Source organism: Vipera berus (genome assembly GCF_964194415.1).
Source record: "Vipera berus genome assembly, chromosome: 4".
In the NCBI taxonomy this organism is placed as follows: Eukaryota; Metazoa; Chordata; class Lepidosauria; order Squamata; family Viperidae; genus Vipera; species Vipera berus.
In genome coordinates this window covers 22,726,992-22,745,724 of record NC_138206.1, presented here as the reverse complement: position 1 = coordinate 22,745,724, position 18,733 = coordinate 22,726,992, and the positions used below count along the sequence as shown (strand labels likewise).

The 18,733-nt window shown below is 38.5% G+C and overlaps 1 protein-coding gene across 1 annotated transcript in view; it reads left to right on the top strand.

Annotated features, from left to right (window-relative positions):
• Positions 1-15,435, top strand: part of ATP8A2 (ATPase phospholipid transporting 8A2) — a gene marked incomplete at its 3' end in the record, with an annotated part of 203,542 nt that extends 188,107 nt beyond the window's left edge. Inside the window, exons 22-25 of the mRNA XM_081327717.1 lie at positions 4,206-4,267; positions 6,110-6,166; positions 14,280-14,387; positions 15,286-15,435. Coding sequence (XP_081183843.1) covers positions 4,206-4,267; positions 6,110-6,166; positions 14,280-14,387; positions 15,286-15,435 — 377 coding nt within the window. The remainder of the gene's footprint in view (positions 1-4,205; positions 4,268-6,109; positions 6,167-14,279; positions 14,388-15,285) is intronic.
• Positions 15,436-18,733: the final 3,298 nt, after the last annotated feature.

Below are 18,733 nucleotides of genomic sequence, written 5' to 3'. Positions count from 1 at the left end.
TAAAGATTTTTATAAATTATTTTCACATGAAAATGCTAAATTCCTGTTGTTACTTAAGCAGAAGGGATCAGAAAATTTCTATCTGTGTTTGAAGAAATCTTTTAACTGTTGAAATGAAAATTGTCTTTCACCTATATATAAGGGTATGTCCTTTAAACATCTCTGCAATTAATAGAGACTTCATCAGCCTTAGAAATGCATGCTTGCAATATGTCTTTATCATCTCTGTCAATTGTTAGGAATTGGTTCAAAAGGAATCTTTGCAAAATCATGAGATACTAGACACAGGACCATATGTCAGGGTAAAATATATAAACAAAGCAATGACATTGATATAACTATCAATATATAAGCATTAGAATATAATTGATTGTTCCACAGTACTTTCCCAATGTGCTCTCAAGCTCTGAAATTTCCAGTATGTCCTAAATGCAATATGTCCTCACTGCTCAGTAAACCTCACCCATTGTAATGGTATCTGAAAAAGACCTTGGGAGACCGGAAGAAGGGCTGCAATCTATACAGCACTCTGATAATGAAATCTGAATCCAAAGGAGAGAGTAGGAATACTAGTTTTAGGGAGAATTAAATTAAGGAAGGTGAAATATATTTTTACACTTGCAAGATGTTCTTATTGTAATCTTACCCTAAAGATAGTGTTATTACTCAGTGATGCTTCTATTCTGGACTACCTCAAAGGGCTAAAACCCTTTTGACCTCTGCTTTGTCCTCAAGCTGAAGTTTGTAAAACATTTCAGCAGCTTTCAAGAGAAAAGAAGCAAGATGGGCAGTCAGTTTCCTCACTCAAACAAGACAGAACAGAAGAAATGTATGTTCCACAAAATTTGTTCCAGATGTTCTGAGCAACCAGACATTTGGACGTCTTGCAATTTGTCAGTATTGACTTGCTGTCTTTACCATGTGAGCGCTGGAAGGAAGTCCAGCAGTGGATGAAGGACATAATCCATATCCCCTGGAAAAGTAATTGCAGAAGGATACAGAGATGCCAGGGATGGAAAGAGTCACCAATCTTGGTTAATCTTACTCTAAATACTGTAGATACTGAGGGTGAAGGTTCATTCTCCAAACTTGTGAGTTTCGTTACGAGGCTAGGTAACATCTTCAGCAGAGTTTAGGAGATGTCCGTGTCAGTGTTCTTCTATTTTTAAGGGCTCAAGGTGTTGGTGTATCATGGGTGATGGATTTTGTGATGGGGAAAATACATCAGGTCAAGGTCGTTGGGAGCTGAACTGCTGGTGGGAGGGAGGCTTGCATGGGTTGGTTGAGAGTTGGTGCTGTCTCTGGTTGGCTGTGCAGTTGATTTGGATTCTGAAGGGTTCATAGGCTGGTTGTAGGTCGAACTTTCTATTGATGAAATTGCTGGTGGAGTGCCAGGCTTCGATGAAAACACAAGCGGGACAGGTGGTAGCATGGCTGATGATTTTTCTGTTGTTCCAATTGAACTGGTGCTGTTTGGTCTCAGTATGGGTAGAGATTAAGGATTTGGGATTTTGGCGTTTCACTGCCAGCCGGTATTCGTGGATCCTGGTTTTTAACTGACATGTTTGTCCCACTGTAGATACTAATAGGCAGAGGACAGCCAGTTTGGTGTAGTGGTTAGGGAATTAGGCTAGAAATGCAGAGATTGTGAGTTCGAGTCCACTTTAGATATGAAGCCAGACTGACTTTGGGCCAATTAAACTCTCTCAGCCCTAGAAGAAGGCAATGGTAAATCACTTCTAAACTGCAGGGATTTGTCCAGGCAGTCACCAGGAGTCAAGACTGACTTGTAAACAAGGTGATAAAACTGTCCTATGCCACCTATTATGTTGCCCCAGTGACTAGCTGTTGGTGTGAAGATTCTCTGCAACAGTGGACTAGATAAAAATAATTCTAATCTTATTTTGGGAGAGTAATAGACATGTGTCAGTCCCAGATTAATTGGCACAGGGAAGGGGAATTGGAAAGCAGGAGGAAACGCTGAGACCATGCAAGCTGGACTCTGTTCTTCACCCTCTTCTCGGGTGCGTTTTTTGATATATTGCTATGAAGATCAAAAGCAGGTTTGCTGTGAAAACCAATGTTCCTTTTTCATTCAAAGAAGATTAGCATACAAAGTGATTTTTATCACTTATTTTTATCAATTGCTGCTGCTGCTGCTGCCTTTCTGTTTTAAAGAGAACCATTTGCTTTTAAAGGAAGGCCTAGTACTTTCTCTAGCATCCCAGAGAGATAACACATTTTAATGAGTAGCATGTGTGGGATCTGATTTTAGTTTGGACAGCACCAGCTAAGGCATTATGCCTTCAGAAGCCAAGTGTCATATCTGTCAGCATCCCAAGCCAAAATGGCCACAAAAGTTTGTGTGGAATAATCAGAAAGTAGAGGATGGATGGGCTGCAGCCAAAAGTAATCAAGAGATGCTGGGCTCTTTCCAGCCTCCAATTACATCATTACATACATACATTACCAGAAATCATGAACTACCAGAAATCATGCATAGAGCAAAGCTTGTGCAGGAGAGAGGAAAATGCCATTTTAATATTTGGATTAGCTAAATATGAAAATAGGTGGTTGAATAATTACAGGAATGAAATGAAGACAATGTCATGAGATCAGGTCCATAAAAGAATGGTCAGCAAGGTCTAACCTAGTCTCTGTTAGAGAGACATATAGAATCTTTTGCTAAAGTTAGTTTCTTATGCAAAGGCTTTCTTGTTCTCAGCTTCATTTATAGGGTAAACCTCATGCAGTTTTTGAGCCCACTGTGAATGTGTAATATTTCTTAACTGTTTTTACTTTATTTTTATTTTTTTAATGTGCTATTGGTAATTCAGATCTGTGATCATAATCAAAATTCTGTTCTAGTTTACAGAGGTTTTTTTGTCTACTAAATTTCTGTATGTTATATAATTAAAAATTGTATGTTATGTCATTACTGATTTGAATCAAGCAAATATTCAAATTAAATTAGTGATATAGTCCCTTCTTGCCATCCCCCATTTGGATATGTAACTTACAATTTCAGGCAACAAGTGATTAGTGAATCCTGAGCCAATGTTTCTATTTTAGAACTCTCTCACCTACATTGATGTATAGTTCTTGGGCTGCCATACTGAAACTGATGAATCTTTATGGTTGGGTGATTTTTCTGGATTGTAACCCAAATGAATGAATTTGGGGATATCAATTGCAGCAGTGTGTTCTCTTTTTCTCAGACTATCTTATTCCTTTATCCAGCAGAAGTAAATATGGTGTTGACAGAAGCACTGCTAACTTTGTTATTTTCATATATTTAATCGACATACTGTAGGATTTTTTACAATTATATTGAGGGATTGGATGTCAGTGTTGGATGACAAGTTGTTTAGTCATTAACTTCACTCGGTTCTTTAAGATAATGTATCTATTGTCTGTGTTAAACAAGGCAGTTTTGAATGTATCATTTGGATGCAGAATTCTTTTTAAATCAAGGGAAATCAAACAAAAATAAACAGAGCAGGAATAGCTGAATGTAGTACAGAGGCAGGCACCAAGATGATGTGGTTACTAGAAGTTTTCATCTCTGATGTTTGATTATTATTATCATTGACCCTTTACCTTGATTATTAGTTCTTGGCAGAATTTTTTGGTCTTTTCAATTCTTGAAGGAGAAATATGTGATTGCAGATGTGTGTATATTATTTTTAACTTGTGGTTCAGTGTAAGCTACTTGTTATACTGTTTGTTTTCAATGTGTTTTATTTAAAGAGTTCTGAGAAACCTGTTGTGCAAATTTCACAACAGATAACTGTCTAAAGCTTGCGAAGAAATGCACGCATTATGGACTCTTTCTAAATGTCTCCTAGTCAGTTGGGTTACCTTTTATATTTTCAGGAAAAAATGATATTTAAGTTGCACAAATTAAATGATACATCCCTCTGCTTTTTATGCTGGGCCTCTTGTTTGGTTTAAGATATTTCAGCATTGAATTTAAGTTAAGTGGGATTCTATACTATCTTGTTTACATTGAATTTGGTGGGATTTACTTTTGAGTAACTGCTTATACTGTATTTGCATTTTCATTGATTGTATTTTCATTGCATTTTCATTGAATGCATTATTGTATTTCATTTATTTGCAAATCTTACTTTAAATAACCTTTACATGAGAAAAAAAAATCCTTTACTGAACAGGGTATCTATTTTTTTAACTATTTATTGTAGATACAGTATTTACAAGTGGCCAGGCTGTTGACTACCTGTTTGTTGGAAATATTGTTTATACGGTAAGCTAATCCATAAAAAGTGAAGCAATATATCCTTAGATCTGATTGACTTTGATTATGGATGTATTTCTGTGATGAATGTCTCTACGAAGGGGGATATGGTGTGAAGTAGCAATTTCCTAGGAAGGAGGAAACAGATTCCAAGAAGAGCGGTGAAACAAGAGATAGCAAAACCTGGAGCTGGATCAGAGATTTAGGATAGCCACTCCCTAGAATCCCCTAGGGCAGAGGTCCCCTGTTGTGTATTTACTTATTGTGATTGTTATGTATTCACACATTGAGTTAAATAGAAGTTAACAGGGCTGAGGTAAAACCGCGGCAGCTTTTGACAGCTGTCAAAAGCTGCCGGGCGGAACTGCGCAAGCGCCAGCGATTGACAGCTCAACACGCGCTACCGATGACAGCTCCGAGCTGTCAAATCCGGACGGCCCCGATTGGCGGAGACAAAACCTGGAGCTGGATCAGAGATTTAGGATAGCCACTCCCTAGAATCCCCTAGGGCAGAGGTCCCCAACCCCCAACCCCCGGTCCATGGACCAGTACCGGTCTGTGGCATGCCAGCAACTGGGCCGCACAAATAAGCAAAGCCCCATCCGTGGGATGCAGGCAGCACACAAAACCACACAATCTCCAGTCTGTGGAAAAACCTCTCTCCACGGGACTGGTCCCTGGCGCCCAAAAAGGTTGGGGACCTTTGTCCTAGGGTACATCTGTTAGGGTGAGAGTAAGATTGTGTCTATTTGCCATGAGCAATAGAGAACTGAACTTTGGTTGGATTGTTCTAAGACATCCGTGGGCTAGATCTGATATTTTCCTATGGTTGGACAAAATAAGAAAAGAAAAGAAAAGAAAAGAAAAGAAAAGAAAAGAAAAGAAAAGAAAAGAAAAGAAAAAAAGAAAAGAAAAGAAAAGAAAAGAAAAGAAAAGTGAGTAAAGTAAAGTAAAATAAACAGTGTACAGTGTGTTTAGGGGTGCCATTATTATGCCATAGAAAGTTGTGCCTATTGAATTTCTCAAACTGGGCAGCTATTAAAAGACAAAGAATTTTGCCAGAGGAAGTTATGGCAACCTACTGGAAGGTAATTGGTACTGGGGTTATTGAGGAAGAGATGTGGGTTTAGGTCTATTGGAAATATATAAGAATTTATATACAGATATTTCTGACTCATGATTGAATTATTCTAGTTCTTATCACAGTTCCAATGTACCAAGTCCTGGGATTCCCACACATCCTAGTAGAAACTACCTACATGCCCTGTCATGTGGCTATAGAAGTTCAGGAATGTATAGAATTAATTTATTCTGCTTCTATTAGCCTTGTCATTAAGCATGTAGCTGCACTATATAATAGCTAGCTAATAATTACTAGATCCTGCAATCAGGACAGAGGCCTGTGTGTGTATGTGTGTGTGTGTGTGTGTGTGTGTGTGTATCTCCCCCTATCATTTCTGAATTTCTGTACTTCTGAAACGTGCTAAATATTACATTTAGCAAAAGGAAATGACAGTTAATTTCTACTATTTAGATGGGTCCCCAATCCCTGGGCTGCGGCCCACTACCGGGCCGTTGTCTGTTCAGAACTGGGTCACATGAATGGTGGACTGGCGCACACACATGCAGCTTGAGTTGCATGAGTGGTGGGCCAGCACATGTATGCCACTTCCATGGGCCCCTCTCCCCCTCCCCCGCTGGACCGCCAAACCGTAAAAGTTGGGGATTGCTGGTTTAGACCATGCTTTCGCAATGTAGTATATTCTTTACCCAAAGAAAAACAAGAGAACAACTATGAATGGGAAATACATTCTGGAATTCAAATTTCTCTTCTACTTTTTTTTACTGCAGTATGTTGTGGTAACAGTGTGTTTGAAAGCTGGCTTAGAAACCACAGCATGGACAAAGGTGAGTATAACTATTAAGTCAATAGAATGAATTTCAAATTCATTTTTCTATCTAAAATTGAATTGCAATTTTATCCAGAAAAAACTTCATCAATTCATTTTCAGAATTCACACCTAAAATAACATGAGGACAATGATGTAGCCTTTACGTAGGGATGTAGACAGTCACTGGGGGCTCATAGACATTTGAAGAATTTCATGGAGGTATGATTCAGTAAAAACAGCATGTTCATTAATAAACATTACCATCTTTTGTATTTGACAATTAAAATGGGAAAGAGATAGATCACAGAAGTCACAAGATGAATTGCTCTACCTGGAAATGATCTTCCTTGGAAAGTAACTGAAAGAAGAGGCCTCCAGCTCATGCACAATAATTTCCCCCCTTCCCACATACAATATTAGAATAGAATAGAATAGAATAGAATAGAATAGAATAGAATAGAATAGAATAGAATAGAATAGAATAGAATAGAATAGAATAGAATAGAATAGAATAGAATAGAATAGAATAGAATAGAATAGAGCTGGAAGGGACCTAGGATATCTTCTATTCCAGCCCCCTGTCAAGCAGCATAATCTATACCATTTCAGAGAAGTGACTGTCTAGTCTCTTCTTAAAAATATCCAGTGATGGAGTGCCCACGATTTCTGAAGGCAAGCTGTTCCACTGGTTGATTGTTCTCACTGTCAAGAACTTTCTCCTTAATTCCAGGTTGCTTCTCTCTTTGGTCAGTTTCCAACCATTGTTTCCTATCTTGCCCTCTGGTGCTTTGGAGAATAGTTTGACGCCCTCTTCTTTGTGGCAACCCCTCAAATACTGGAATACTGCTAGCATGTCGCCTCTGTTTCTTCTTTTCTTTAAATTAGCCAAACTCAAGTCCTGCAGCCGTTCTTCTTTTGTTTTAGCCTCCAGGATTTTGATCATTTTAGTTGCTCTTCTCTGAACTTTTTCCAAGGTCTCAAAATCTTTTTTGAAGTATGGTGACTAGAATTGGTTGCAGTATTCCAGGTGTGGTCTTACTAGGGTTTTATAAACCAGTACTAATACTTCGTGTGATCTTGATTCTATGCCTCTGTTTGTACAACCAGGATTGTATTAGCTTTTTTTGGTTGCTGCTGCACACTGCTGGCTCATAGTCAAGTGATCGTCCACTCGGACTCCACGGTCCCTCTCACAATTACTTGTTTTGAGCCAAGTCTCACCTAGTCTGTACTTAAACCTTTGATTTTTCTTGCCTAAATGTAAAACTTTGCTTTTCTCCATATTAAAACTCATTTTATTGGATAGGGGCCATTGTTCAAGTTTGTCAAGATCTTTTTGGATCCTGAGCTTGTCTTCTGGGGTGTTGGCTATTCTTGGCAGTTTGGTGTCATCTGCAAATTTGATGAGTTACCCTTCTATTCCATCATCTAAGTCATTAATGAAGATGCTGAAGAGTACTAAGCCTAAGACGGAGCCTTGTGGTACCCCACTGCTTACTTCTCTACATGTGGATGTAGTACCATTGAGGACTACTCGCTGAATACGGTTTGTCAGCCAGCTACAGATCCATCTGATGGTGGTATCTATTCCACCTTTTTCTAGCTTACTAAGCAGTAGGTTGTGGTCTACTTAGTCAAAAGCCTTACTGAAGTTTAAGAACACCATGTCCACAGCATTTTGCTGGTCTATTAATTTAGTCACTTTATTAAATAATGAAATAAGATTGGTTTGGCATGATCTGTTTTTGACAAACCCATGCTGGCTACTGGTTATAACTTTGTTTGGTTCTAATTGTTTGCAGATCTGTTTTTTGATTATGTTATATTGAATTTCAGCATAATATATTTATCTTATCTTCAGCATAATATATTTATCTTATCTTCAGCATGATATATTTATCTTACCAACTGCAACTAGCATAACCAACTCCAGCTAGCATAACCAATGGCTATACTATCTGGAGTTAACAAGATTGGGATTGTTGGTCTTATGAGGCACCGAGCCTGGGAAGACTGGAAAAACCATGCCAGAATAACAATTGTTATGAAAGGTTTCTTTTTTTAAAAAAACTTATTTTAATAATTTATAGAATCATAAAATCACAGGGTTGGAAGAGACCTTGCAGATCTTTTGGTCCAACTCTCTGCCCAGGGCAGAAATCCTTAGGCCAATCAGGATAAATTGCTGTCTAATCTTGTTTGAAGACTTCCAGTGAGATATCACAAAAAATTCCAAGAGGCAAGCTGTTTCATTGTTTGATAGTTGTTATGGTCAAGAAATTCATTTCAAATTTGCATTTCTCTCTGTTAAGCTCCCACCCATTGGTTCTTCTCCTATCTTTGGTGCTCTGGAGAATAACTCTACACCCTCTGCCCTGTGACAGCCCTTCAGGTATTGGAAGACCACTGTCAGGTCTCTCTTTAGTATCCCCTTTTTAGGCTAAATACACCTAGTTCTTTAAACTATTCTTTTTAGCATTTAGCGTCCAAGTCCTCTCTGTTGTTTGTCTGCACTTGGGATCAAGTTGACATGTTTTACTGTCTTGTTTTATTTTATTGTAGTTCACTTGTCAAACTATTCCCATGAAAGATTGTTCTACTGATTTTAATATTATACTATGGAGTCCTTTGGGAAGCAGCAAATGCTCATCATTATCTATGGATGGAAAACAGATCACTGACAAAAACAAAAATAAAAGATCACAAGTTAATATACTAGACCTGAATTCAGTACTTATGTGGAAACTTAAATCCTTCATTGCAAGCATACATATCTTTTTCATTTTCATATCATTCCCAACCTTTCAGTCTTCATCTAAATCTACAGATGATTGAATAATAAGAATATAAATCTTATTGCAATACTGGGACACATTTAAGTTTTATTAATTATTATAGTTAGAAGTTGTTTAATTTTTCACAATGATATTTACATGCATCATTACATTTTTATAAAAGGGATGAAACCAGATTTTGAAAAATTTTGTGCTATAGACATTTTGTAAATTTGCTATGTTTGGGGATCATTTAAAACATGACCAGTATTTGTAGTTGTAAGGAAAAGAATAATAATGAAAGAATAATAAAAAATCTAAATAAGAAAATTTGGAAAATAATATTTATGAATATTTAAAAACATAAACAAGATAAGCCCCACTTGAGCTATACAGTTGCTTCAGTTAAACTGGAATTTGAATTTAATATGGAATACTCATTGAGTCTTATTAAAGGAAAGTATTGAGACCAAAAAAGAAGGTCATGGTAAATTACTGATCTCTTGATGGAAACAGTTATAATAGCTTAATATTCTTTAAAATGTATAAGGAATGTCCCAAAGCTGCTTTTAAATGAGACAACTGGACTTTTTTGTTTTTTCTTTGAAGACACTTTGCTTCTCATCCAAGAAGCTTCTTCAGCTCTGACGTGATGGTGGGGAATGGCAGGATTTATACTCCTTGCAGACAGCTGGTCATTTGCATTCCTTTAGAAAGTTGGTGAGGTTTTTCTGTGAATAGTGCAAATGGGTGTGGAGCCTTCTTGGAACTGCTGAACTGCTGAAAGGTTTAAGGTTTAAGGTTTATTAAATTTTTATACCGCCCTTCTCCCGAAGGACTCAGGGCGGTGAACAGGGCATATCATAAAACTACAAAAATACAAAAATTAAAAAAGAATTAAATTATTGCCCACAGTAAAAACAATAGAAAATATATATAAATATTAAAACCCTAAGTAACTCCCCATCAGGCCAGGCCAGCTTGTTCAAATAAATGGGTCTTTAACCCGCGCCGGAAGGAGCGGAGATCCGGTGCCATCCGGAGCTCAACCGGCAGCTGATTCCACAAAGCCGGAGCGCCCACAGAGAAGGCCCTCCCCCTGGGGGCCACCAGCCGACATTCTCTGACTGGAGGCACCCTGAGGAGGCCCTCTCTGTGGGAACGCACAGGGCGGAGGGGAGTCGATGCCGGCAGCAGGTGGTCCCCGAGGTATTCCGGACCCATGCCATGTAAGGACTTAAAAACCATCACTAAGACCTTGAACCTCACCCAGAAGACAACTGGTAACCAATGCAGCTCGCGGAGCAAAGGTGTAACATGGGAGTACCGGGAAACTCCCAAGACAACTCTCGCGGCCGCATTCTGTACCAGTTGGAGCCTCCGAGTGGTCTTCAAGGGAAGCCCCATGTAGAGAGCATTGCAATAGTCAAGACGAGAGGTCACGAGCGCATGAGTGACCGTACACAGGGCATCCCGGTCTAGATAGGGCCGCAACTGATGCACCAGGCGAACCTGTGCGAAAGCCCCCCTAGTCACGGCCACTACATGATCTTCTAAGGTAAGCCGTGCATCTAGGAGGACTCCCAAGTTGCGAGCCCTATCTACGGGGGGTAAAGACTCACCCCCCCATAGAAAGTGATGGAACATTTTGAATGTCCCGGGATGCCGGAATGTACAGCCACTCAGTCTTGTCAGGGTTGAGTTGAAGTCTGTTCCTCCCCATCCAGACCCGAACCGCCTCCAGGCAACGGGACATCACAGCGAGGGCATCACTGGGGTGGTTTGGGGTCGAAATGAAAAGTTGGGTATCATCAGCATATTGATGATACCCAACTCCAAAACCACGAATGATCTCACCCAGCGGTTTCATGTAGATGTTGAACAGGAGAGGCGAGAGAACCGAACCCTGAGGAACTCCACAAACGAGAGACCTAGGGGCCGATCTCTGCCCCCCTGCCAACACCGACTGCGAACGTCCCAGGAGATAGGAGGAGAACCACCGAAGAACTGTGCCTCCCACTCCCAATCCCCTGAGACGCCACAGCAGGATACCATGGTCGATGGTATCGAAAGCCGCCGAGAGGTCTAATAGGACTAGGACAGAGGAATATCCCCTATCCCGGGCCCTCCAGAGATCATTCACCAGAGCGACCAATGCCGTCTACGTGCTGTACCCGGGCCTGAAACCCGATTGGTACGGGTCCAGATAATCCGCTTCATCCAGGACTGTATTGTAGACTGGAAATAGATGATGTCGTATTTCCCCCCCCCTCTGTTGAGAGAGGCTGTTCAGTTTTGACACAGATGCCCCTTTTGACCCCTCTTTCAAACAAGTGATCTACTCTGTCCAAAATATTTCCATACATGGATATTCACACTACTGTCTTGGCTTCATATTCATAAATGTAGAAATATAAAAAAAATGTATATATATTATATACAACAATACCATTGTTAATATAATAAGGATAATATGTAAAATGAAATGTTAAAATATATTTGTAAACCCAGTCGTTTTGAGCTTCCAGGCTAATTAGCCATAACTATTAATTAATTGAATTAACAAACACTACAGAATTTTTAGCAATCTTACCTGAAAAATAATAATCAGCAGCATCTTTCAAAGGGAGACCAATAAAACATTAGCTCCTTTGGAACTTTTCCAAATCTTACCAATTAGAAATTTACTTGGATGAAAAACCAATCAGAAATTACGTTCAAGAATTCCAATGATCTGTTCCAATTAGAGATTTGTTCTGTTATAAACATAAAAGCTCATTAGTTCCTGCTAAGTTGCTTGTGGGTTGCCAGAAATGTGCTACAAAGTAGACCACGTTAAACTCTGAAGATGGCTCCCACAATTCCTGGCAAAACCTTAATTAATTAGACCATAGCTTAATACCCTGGAAGCCTATCATCACCACTGGTTCATATTGTGAGGAAGTGAAACTGGGATTGCTGCCTGTACTTGGGAAAAGCAGCTGCAGCTAAGCAGAATTGCTTCTCATCTCCATTTCCTAAAAGCTTAGTACAGCTCCTGATTATTCCTAGGAACTTGAGAGGAGTTGGCTCATTTACTCATTCCTTCCTTCCTTCCTACTCACAATTTACTCACAAGCATCCATGCCAGCATTCCATCTACCTGGCTAATTGAGCCATACTTTACAATATGGTGTGACCAGTATTGGAAAACAAAAGATCTTCACAAATATAATTGCTAATCTGGAACTGTTCATAGGTGCTGGACTAAAATTCCCAAAAGTTTCCATTAGCATGTCCAGAGAATGTTGGAGTTGTTTAAAACACCTAGAGAACCCTAAATTGTCAGTCTCTGAATCACATTGTAAGAATTTGAAGAATTAAAAGTTGTCTATGAAAATGTCATTTGTTTGATGATGAGCTTTGTTTATGTTTTAGCATTTTTCTATTATTAGATTTACGTAGTTTGAAGGGAAGATTGCAGAAAAAGGTTCAAAATTCAAAAACATTCTTAGGAATTAATTTGCTTTGTGTAGTCAAGACATCAGGCACTATATAGAAGCTATTTTCTAGTGGCTTACAGGAATTATAAGAGACAGCATTACTAAAAAAAATCCCTATAAATTAAAGCTAATTTATTATGAAATTAATTAGCAATCATAATACATGAAACATTTTTTTGGCCATAATCACTTAGGGGACAGAAAGAGAGTCTCTATTTTGATTTGTTATTTTAGAGTAATTTTTTTAATCTATCTATAAATCCACAACTTTTTATATTTATCATTTCTTAACTTTCACACTGTTTGTCTAATCTGCAGTATAGTCTTTGCTAGTCTTTACATTTAGTCTGTCCCCAGCTTTAATTCTCATATTCATATTCTTTCATTTTCCTGTTTCCTTTCTGCTGCATCTCAGCAGTTGTCTTTGTATTGAACAAGCCAATTTTCTTCACTGCATAGATTTATTCCCTTCAATCTATATAATGGATTTGAGGGGAAAATGCAACGCTATGTTAAGTGCTATGTGGAACCACAACTATAATTCTGTCTGGTTGTGGACCATAGCAGAATTATCAGCCAATCAGTTCTTGTCCTTTCTGGTGTGAAACCTTGACATTTCTGATAATTTATTATTGTTATTTCCTGAGCTGAAATTACATTTCCTTATTCAACTATAAAATAGCATTGGCACTAGGATGGATTGCAAACATGATGATGGTGGTGGTGGTGGTGATGATGATGATGATGATGATGATGATGATGATGATATGCAATCAGCAGTGGGTTTTATGTTGCCTCAGTGCCAGGACTCCACTGTTGTTTGCAAGACTCCTCCCCAATTTGAAGTGTGTTATGTGTTTATTTGCTTTCCTTCTTTTTTAAAAAAAATTTCTATAGTGTTTTAACGTATTGTTTTTAATCCTCTTCCTGGCAAGGACTTTACAAGCCATTCAGTGACTTTATGGTTTAGAATTATATATATATAAACAAACAAACAAACAAGAATACATAGTTTATTTATAGCTATTCCTTCCCCCCTTTCTTTCTTTCTTTCTTTCTTTCTTTCTTTCTTTCTTTCTTTCTTTCTTTCTTTCTTTCTTTCTTTCTTATCACAGGGTTTAAATTGACAACCTTTCTCCAATCTTCTGCCAAATGCAATCTTTCCTTCCTGGGCCAGGTGAAAGGCAAGGTGCAAAGAAGGAAATGCTAGAACAAGAGGGGGCGGGGAGTGTAAGGACTTGGAGTGGCCTCACTCACTTTGGCTGTCTCTCCGCTCAAATGAATGTGAGGAGCAGTGCAAGAGAAGTCTAGGTGGCTATTAGAAACTCAAAGCTCATAGAAACAATATGCCTTTTAATGTAAAAGAGTAGATGTTTCAGGTGGACCTCTTGTAGAAAACCTGTTGGTCATGTAAAGGCTGCAATGTTACATTCATTTTCCTAGAATTATGTTCTGACTGACCAGACATTTCACACCTCTGGGGAATCCATACGGTTTTTGCAAATATTATAGCACTGTTAGGACCAAAATGTTTTTCTCCTTCAATTTAGTGCACTTGAAACATCATGGAGAACTTCACGTGTGAATGCACACTAAGAATCTGCATATTTTTTTAAGTCTGAGTGGGTGACAGCAGAGAGCAACATGCTGGCCAAGGGAAAAAAAAAGTTTCAACATGGGAGTTTTCTCAGAGGTTCAACCAAAACTTGCTGCTGGCATAAAATCAAGTGTCAGTCTTGAGTGAGATTGGTCAAAGCTTTGGTGGAGAAAAAAAGGGGCTCCAAGTAAAATAATAGCTGAGGGGCCAAGTGAGGCTAGCAAGGGAGAAGGAAGATCTGTGCAATCTTGACGGTGTGTTTCTTTTCTCCTACAGTTCAGTCACTTGGCTGTCTGGGGAAGCATGCTGCTCTGGCTTGTCTTCTTTGGCGTCTACTCTACTATCTGGCCTCTCATTCCTATAGCCCCAGACATGCTTGGACAGGTGAGTCATTTGCTATCAAAGATCAAGGAGATTTGGTCACCCAAAACTATCCTAAGTGGCATTTAAGTAAACCCATGGATTGGTTGATTGTAAGAAGAAAATCCACTGAAAGCTTATTTTCATTTTATTTAAAACATTCTCAAGAGTGGAAAACGTTGCATTTTTTAATAAAAAATAGATAATTGCATAAAATGTAAACAATGAGACTTCAATCCAAATCAAAGTTTATTTCCATTTAAATGTTGGGGGAATGTAACTTTTCTGTGGGCTCAGATAAGAAACTTAATAGTGGTGAATAAAAACACATATTATGATTCAACATGATGGCGTGGTTTCTATAACACTGTGAACCACAAACTACTAAGTTTCTCATTTTCATGTGGTGTAGTGTTTTGTGACTCCAGCCAATAAGTGATAGAAAGCCACTGTTCACATAATATATTTACTGAAGTTGCCACAAAGCTTACTCAGTCAAACAAATATTAATCATTGATTGTGTCTGCATTTGAATGAACTCAATCCTTCCTCCAAGGGAACTGGATAAATAAATCATAGAAATTCATTCGCTGATTATTAAGGAAGCTAGGAACTCTGGCTTGTTCTTCTTGTAACAAGTCAGAGTTGGAAAGCAGTTATAAACAATAGACCTTGCCACCTAGCAAGAAGAGAGTGTTTGAGCAACCTATGCAAGCATGTTAATCAGTCACAGAAAACCAGGAATTCGTAGCAAATGAGTTTAGCATGATATGTAAATTATTAAATTAGTTTTCCTTAATTGCAGTGAGGAATATTTTGGTGGATAGGGAGTTGCATTCAACAATTGAGGAAAAGGCTAGCGTTGATGGGAGTGAGTAATAGATTGAGCTGGGATTTTGCCATGATTGTATCTTTCTTTTAGGTTAGCTGGGAGTTTCCTTACTTTTTAAACCTTTATATGTCACACTTACTCTGGGATGCCAGAGCAGACCAAAATGATGCTAAAAGACCATTTCGGGACCTTTGGAACAGAATTGCCCATTCTGGGAATGTTGAATTAAAACTGAATTAAAACTGCCTACATTTGGGTAGAACAACAACAACAAAAAGGTTATCCAAGTGGGAAGACTTACTTTCAGAATGTGTTGTTTATGAGACTTCTTCTCCAGCAGTGGTGTCTCCCATTTGTTGTTTTAATAAGTACTGAGAATTGTTATGCATCCAGTCACAGATTTTTTTTGAGTAAATATTTTAAATATTGCTTTAATAATCATCAATAAATTGGAAAGAAATCAAAACAAAAACAAACACAAGTCCCAAAGCAAAGTGCTTATGAATAATCCTTACTATATACATTTAAAAACATTATTATGTATAATACATATTTTATATTATAATATATTTTCTGCTGCAAAAACCCAGTTTCAGTTTCTATCAGTGGAGAGAACAAGGGAGAAGTACCGTAATTCCTGTGTACCGTATACATCGTTAGTTGGATACATGCGTTTAACATATGTTTTGCATTTTATTGTGAATTTACAAACATCCTGAACTTAACATGTGCACTGAACACAATTTGACCAACTTTCCCACATTTTGCAATAGGAATTGTAAACAGCAACAATAGCTGAATACTGTATGAATGCTCACGTAAGGGAAAAACCCATAGACAAATTAATAGTTTAATGGTAAAGGTAGCATATAATAATGTTAGGGGGATAATTGCATAGAACTGGGTCCTTAGAAGAAACGTTTATGAAAACATATGCGAAATTTTATGTTGACATTTTACATACAAACTGCCAAATGACATGTAATGGGATGGAGGTAATCAAAAGCTAGAAAAAGAGAAATCTGAGCAAGATTGATCTTGACAGATCATCCACTCCTAGTCATTGGCATGCATTTTGTGACCCAAATTTGATTGTACATTAATACTCTCCTTAGAAAGTTTCCTAGTTGGTGGTTTCTTTTACAAAACACCATTTGTAAACAAAAGTTTTTGCAAGGCATATTATATGTCTCCTCAGTATCTTGAGTGTTCTTTTTCTCTGACTTGTGGAAATGAAAGGAAATATACCTGCAAAATAAATTATTGGGGATTATAACCAGAAAGGAGCTCCGCATGTCACTTATAGTTAACTCTTAGAATGTTGGTGGGATTTTGGATTTGCTCTTTCAATATCTATTCTGTTCCAGTTGGTGAAATTTTTCCCTTCAGCAACACAAGATGCTTCTCACAGGAGGGGCAAACTTTGAAGCCTTTGGTAAAGGTCATATTTGGAGATAGGAAACAAATGGATTATTGGTATCTTTCCGTTTGGGGGGGGTAGGGGGTTGGGGGGAGTTGTTAATCTTAGTATAAGGTTCTCATGTTTTGTTGTATTTGGCTTCCAAGGCCCAAAGGTGATTTGTATTGCATAGTAATCTCACCATCTTCCTTTTTTTAAAAAAATGTTTCCATTAAGAAGAGCCTTGCTTACATCTCAAATATTCTGCTGTGGTTAGAATGCAGTATGAAGTATTTGATGGTTTTGAGAGTTTTTTCCCCAAGTGACCTGTTGCTTTGTCTTGTCTGAGAAAGGATTATTTTTATTTGATCATTCATTTGATCATACATCACTCAAATTTTCCACCACTAAGCAAGTGGCCAAAGGTCTATTTTTTAAGCATTTTTGTTATGTATCCAGTTTCCTCTACATTTCCAGACAGAAAAGGGAAGAGCAGAAGCAAAATCACACTCATGAAGAGAACTTGGATTTAAACTTCCACATTTTCCCAAAAGCAATTTTTAGACTGCTTCCACATGTAAAGATGAGTCCTTTCATCTAGATGTTCTCAAAGGGTGGCGTTTAGGGATGATGTTGTTTCAGACCACATGTAAGTTCACCAATATGCTTGTTTTACTTATGGTACTTACTAGTGTTGTGTCTAAATGGTCCTATGGACTATATATGGTTTCATAAGACAGAAATCATAATGCATTGTCAAAAATAAATCAGAAAATTATCTGTTATTCCATGGTAGGGTCCTACACTTTGTATGCAGAGAACTCCCAGATCAATCCAATACTTAAAATTCTTGGGAATTGCTGCCAATCATGTAGACTGTGATGAGCCAAGTTATCTGTGTTCATGTGCCTTATTTTTTAAAAAAAGTGGCATATAAGGTTAGATATTTCAAATTCAATATATAGAAACTGGATTATTTTAAATAGTAAAGACCAGGGGTAGGCAACCTTGACTCTTTTAAGAGTCGTGGACTTTAACTCCCAGCTGGCTCAGGAATTCTGGGAGTTGAGGTCCACAAGTCATAAAACAGTCAAGGTTGCCTACCCCTGGTAAAGATAGTCCTTGACTTATGACCACAATGGAGCCCAAAATTTTGGTTGCTAGGCAAGACAGTTATTAGGTGAGTTGTGTCCCATTTTCAAGACCTTATTTGCCACCATTAAACCCCTGAAGTTGTTGAGTGAATCTGTTTTCCCCCGTTAATTTTTCTTGTCTAAAGCCAGCTGGAAAGGTTACCAATGGTGATCATGTGGCCCTGAGACAGTGCAATTGTCATAAGTACACACCAGTTGTCGAGTGCCTGAATTTTGATCACCTGATCATGGGGATGCTACTATGGTTGTAAGTGTGAAAACTGGTCATAAGTCAATGGCCACTAAACAAATGGCTATAAGTCAAAGAGTACCTGCTCCTGGGGAGGAAAGCCATGGCAAATCTAGACAGCACACTAAAAAGCAGAGACATCACCCTGTCAACAAAAGTGCGTATAGTCAAGGCTATGGTCTTCCCAGTTGCAATGTATGGCAGTGAAAGTTGGACCATAAGAAAGGCTGAGCGCCAAAGAATTGAGGCCTTTGAACTATGGTGCTGGAGAAGACTCCTGCGAGTCCCTTGGACTGCAAGGCGATCAAACCGGTCAGTCCTAGAGGAGATAAACCCTGACTGCTCTTTAGAAGGCCAGATCCTGAAGCTAAAACTCAAATACTTTGGCCACCTAATGAGAAGGAAGGACTCACTGGAGAAGAGCCTAATGCTGGGAAAGATCGAGGGCAAGAGAAGAAGGGGACGACAGAGAATGAGGTGGCTGGATGGAGTCACTGAAGCTGTAGGCGTGAGCTTAAATGGACTCCAGAAGATGGTAGAGGACAGGAAGGCCTGGAGGAACATTGTCCATAGGGTCGTGATGGGTCGGACACGACTTCGCAGCTAACAACAACAAAGAGTACCTGTACATTGCTTTCAACCTACATGTTTAATTGACAATCCTGGTTGTATTTTCCAGAAGACAACTCTGTGAAAATCCAATATTATTTCAGCTGCTCTCCCAGAGTCAACTGACAATTATAGTATCAAACCTGA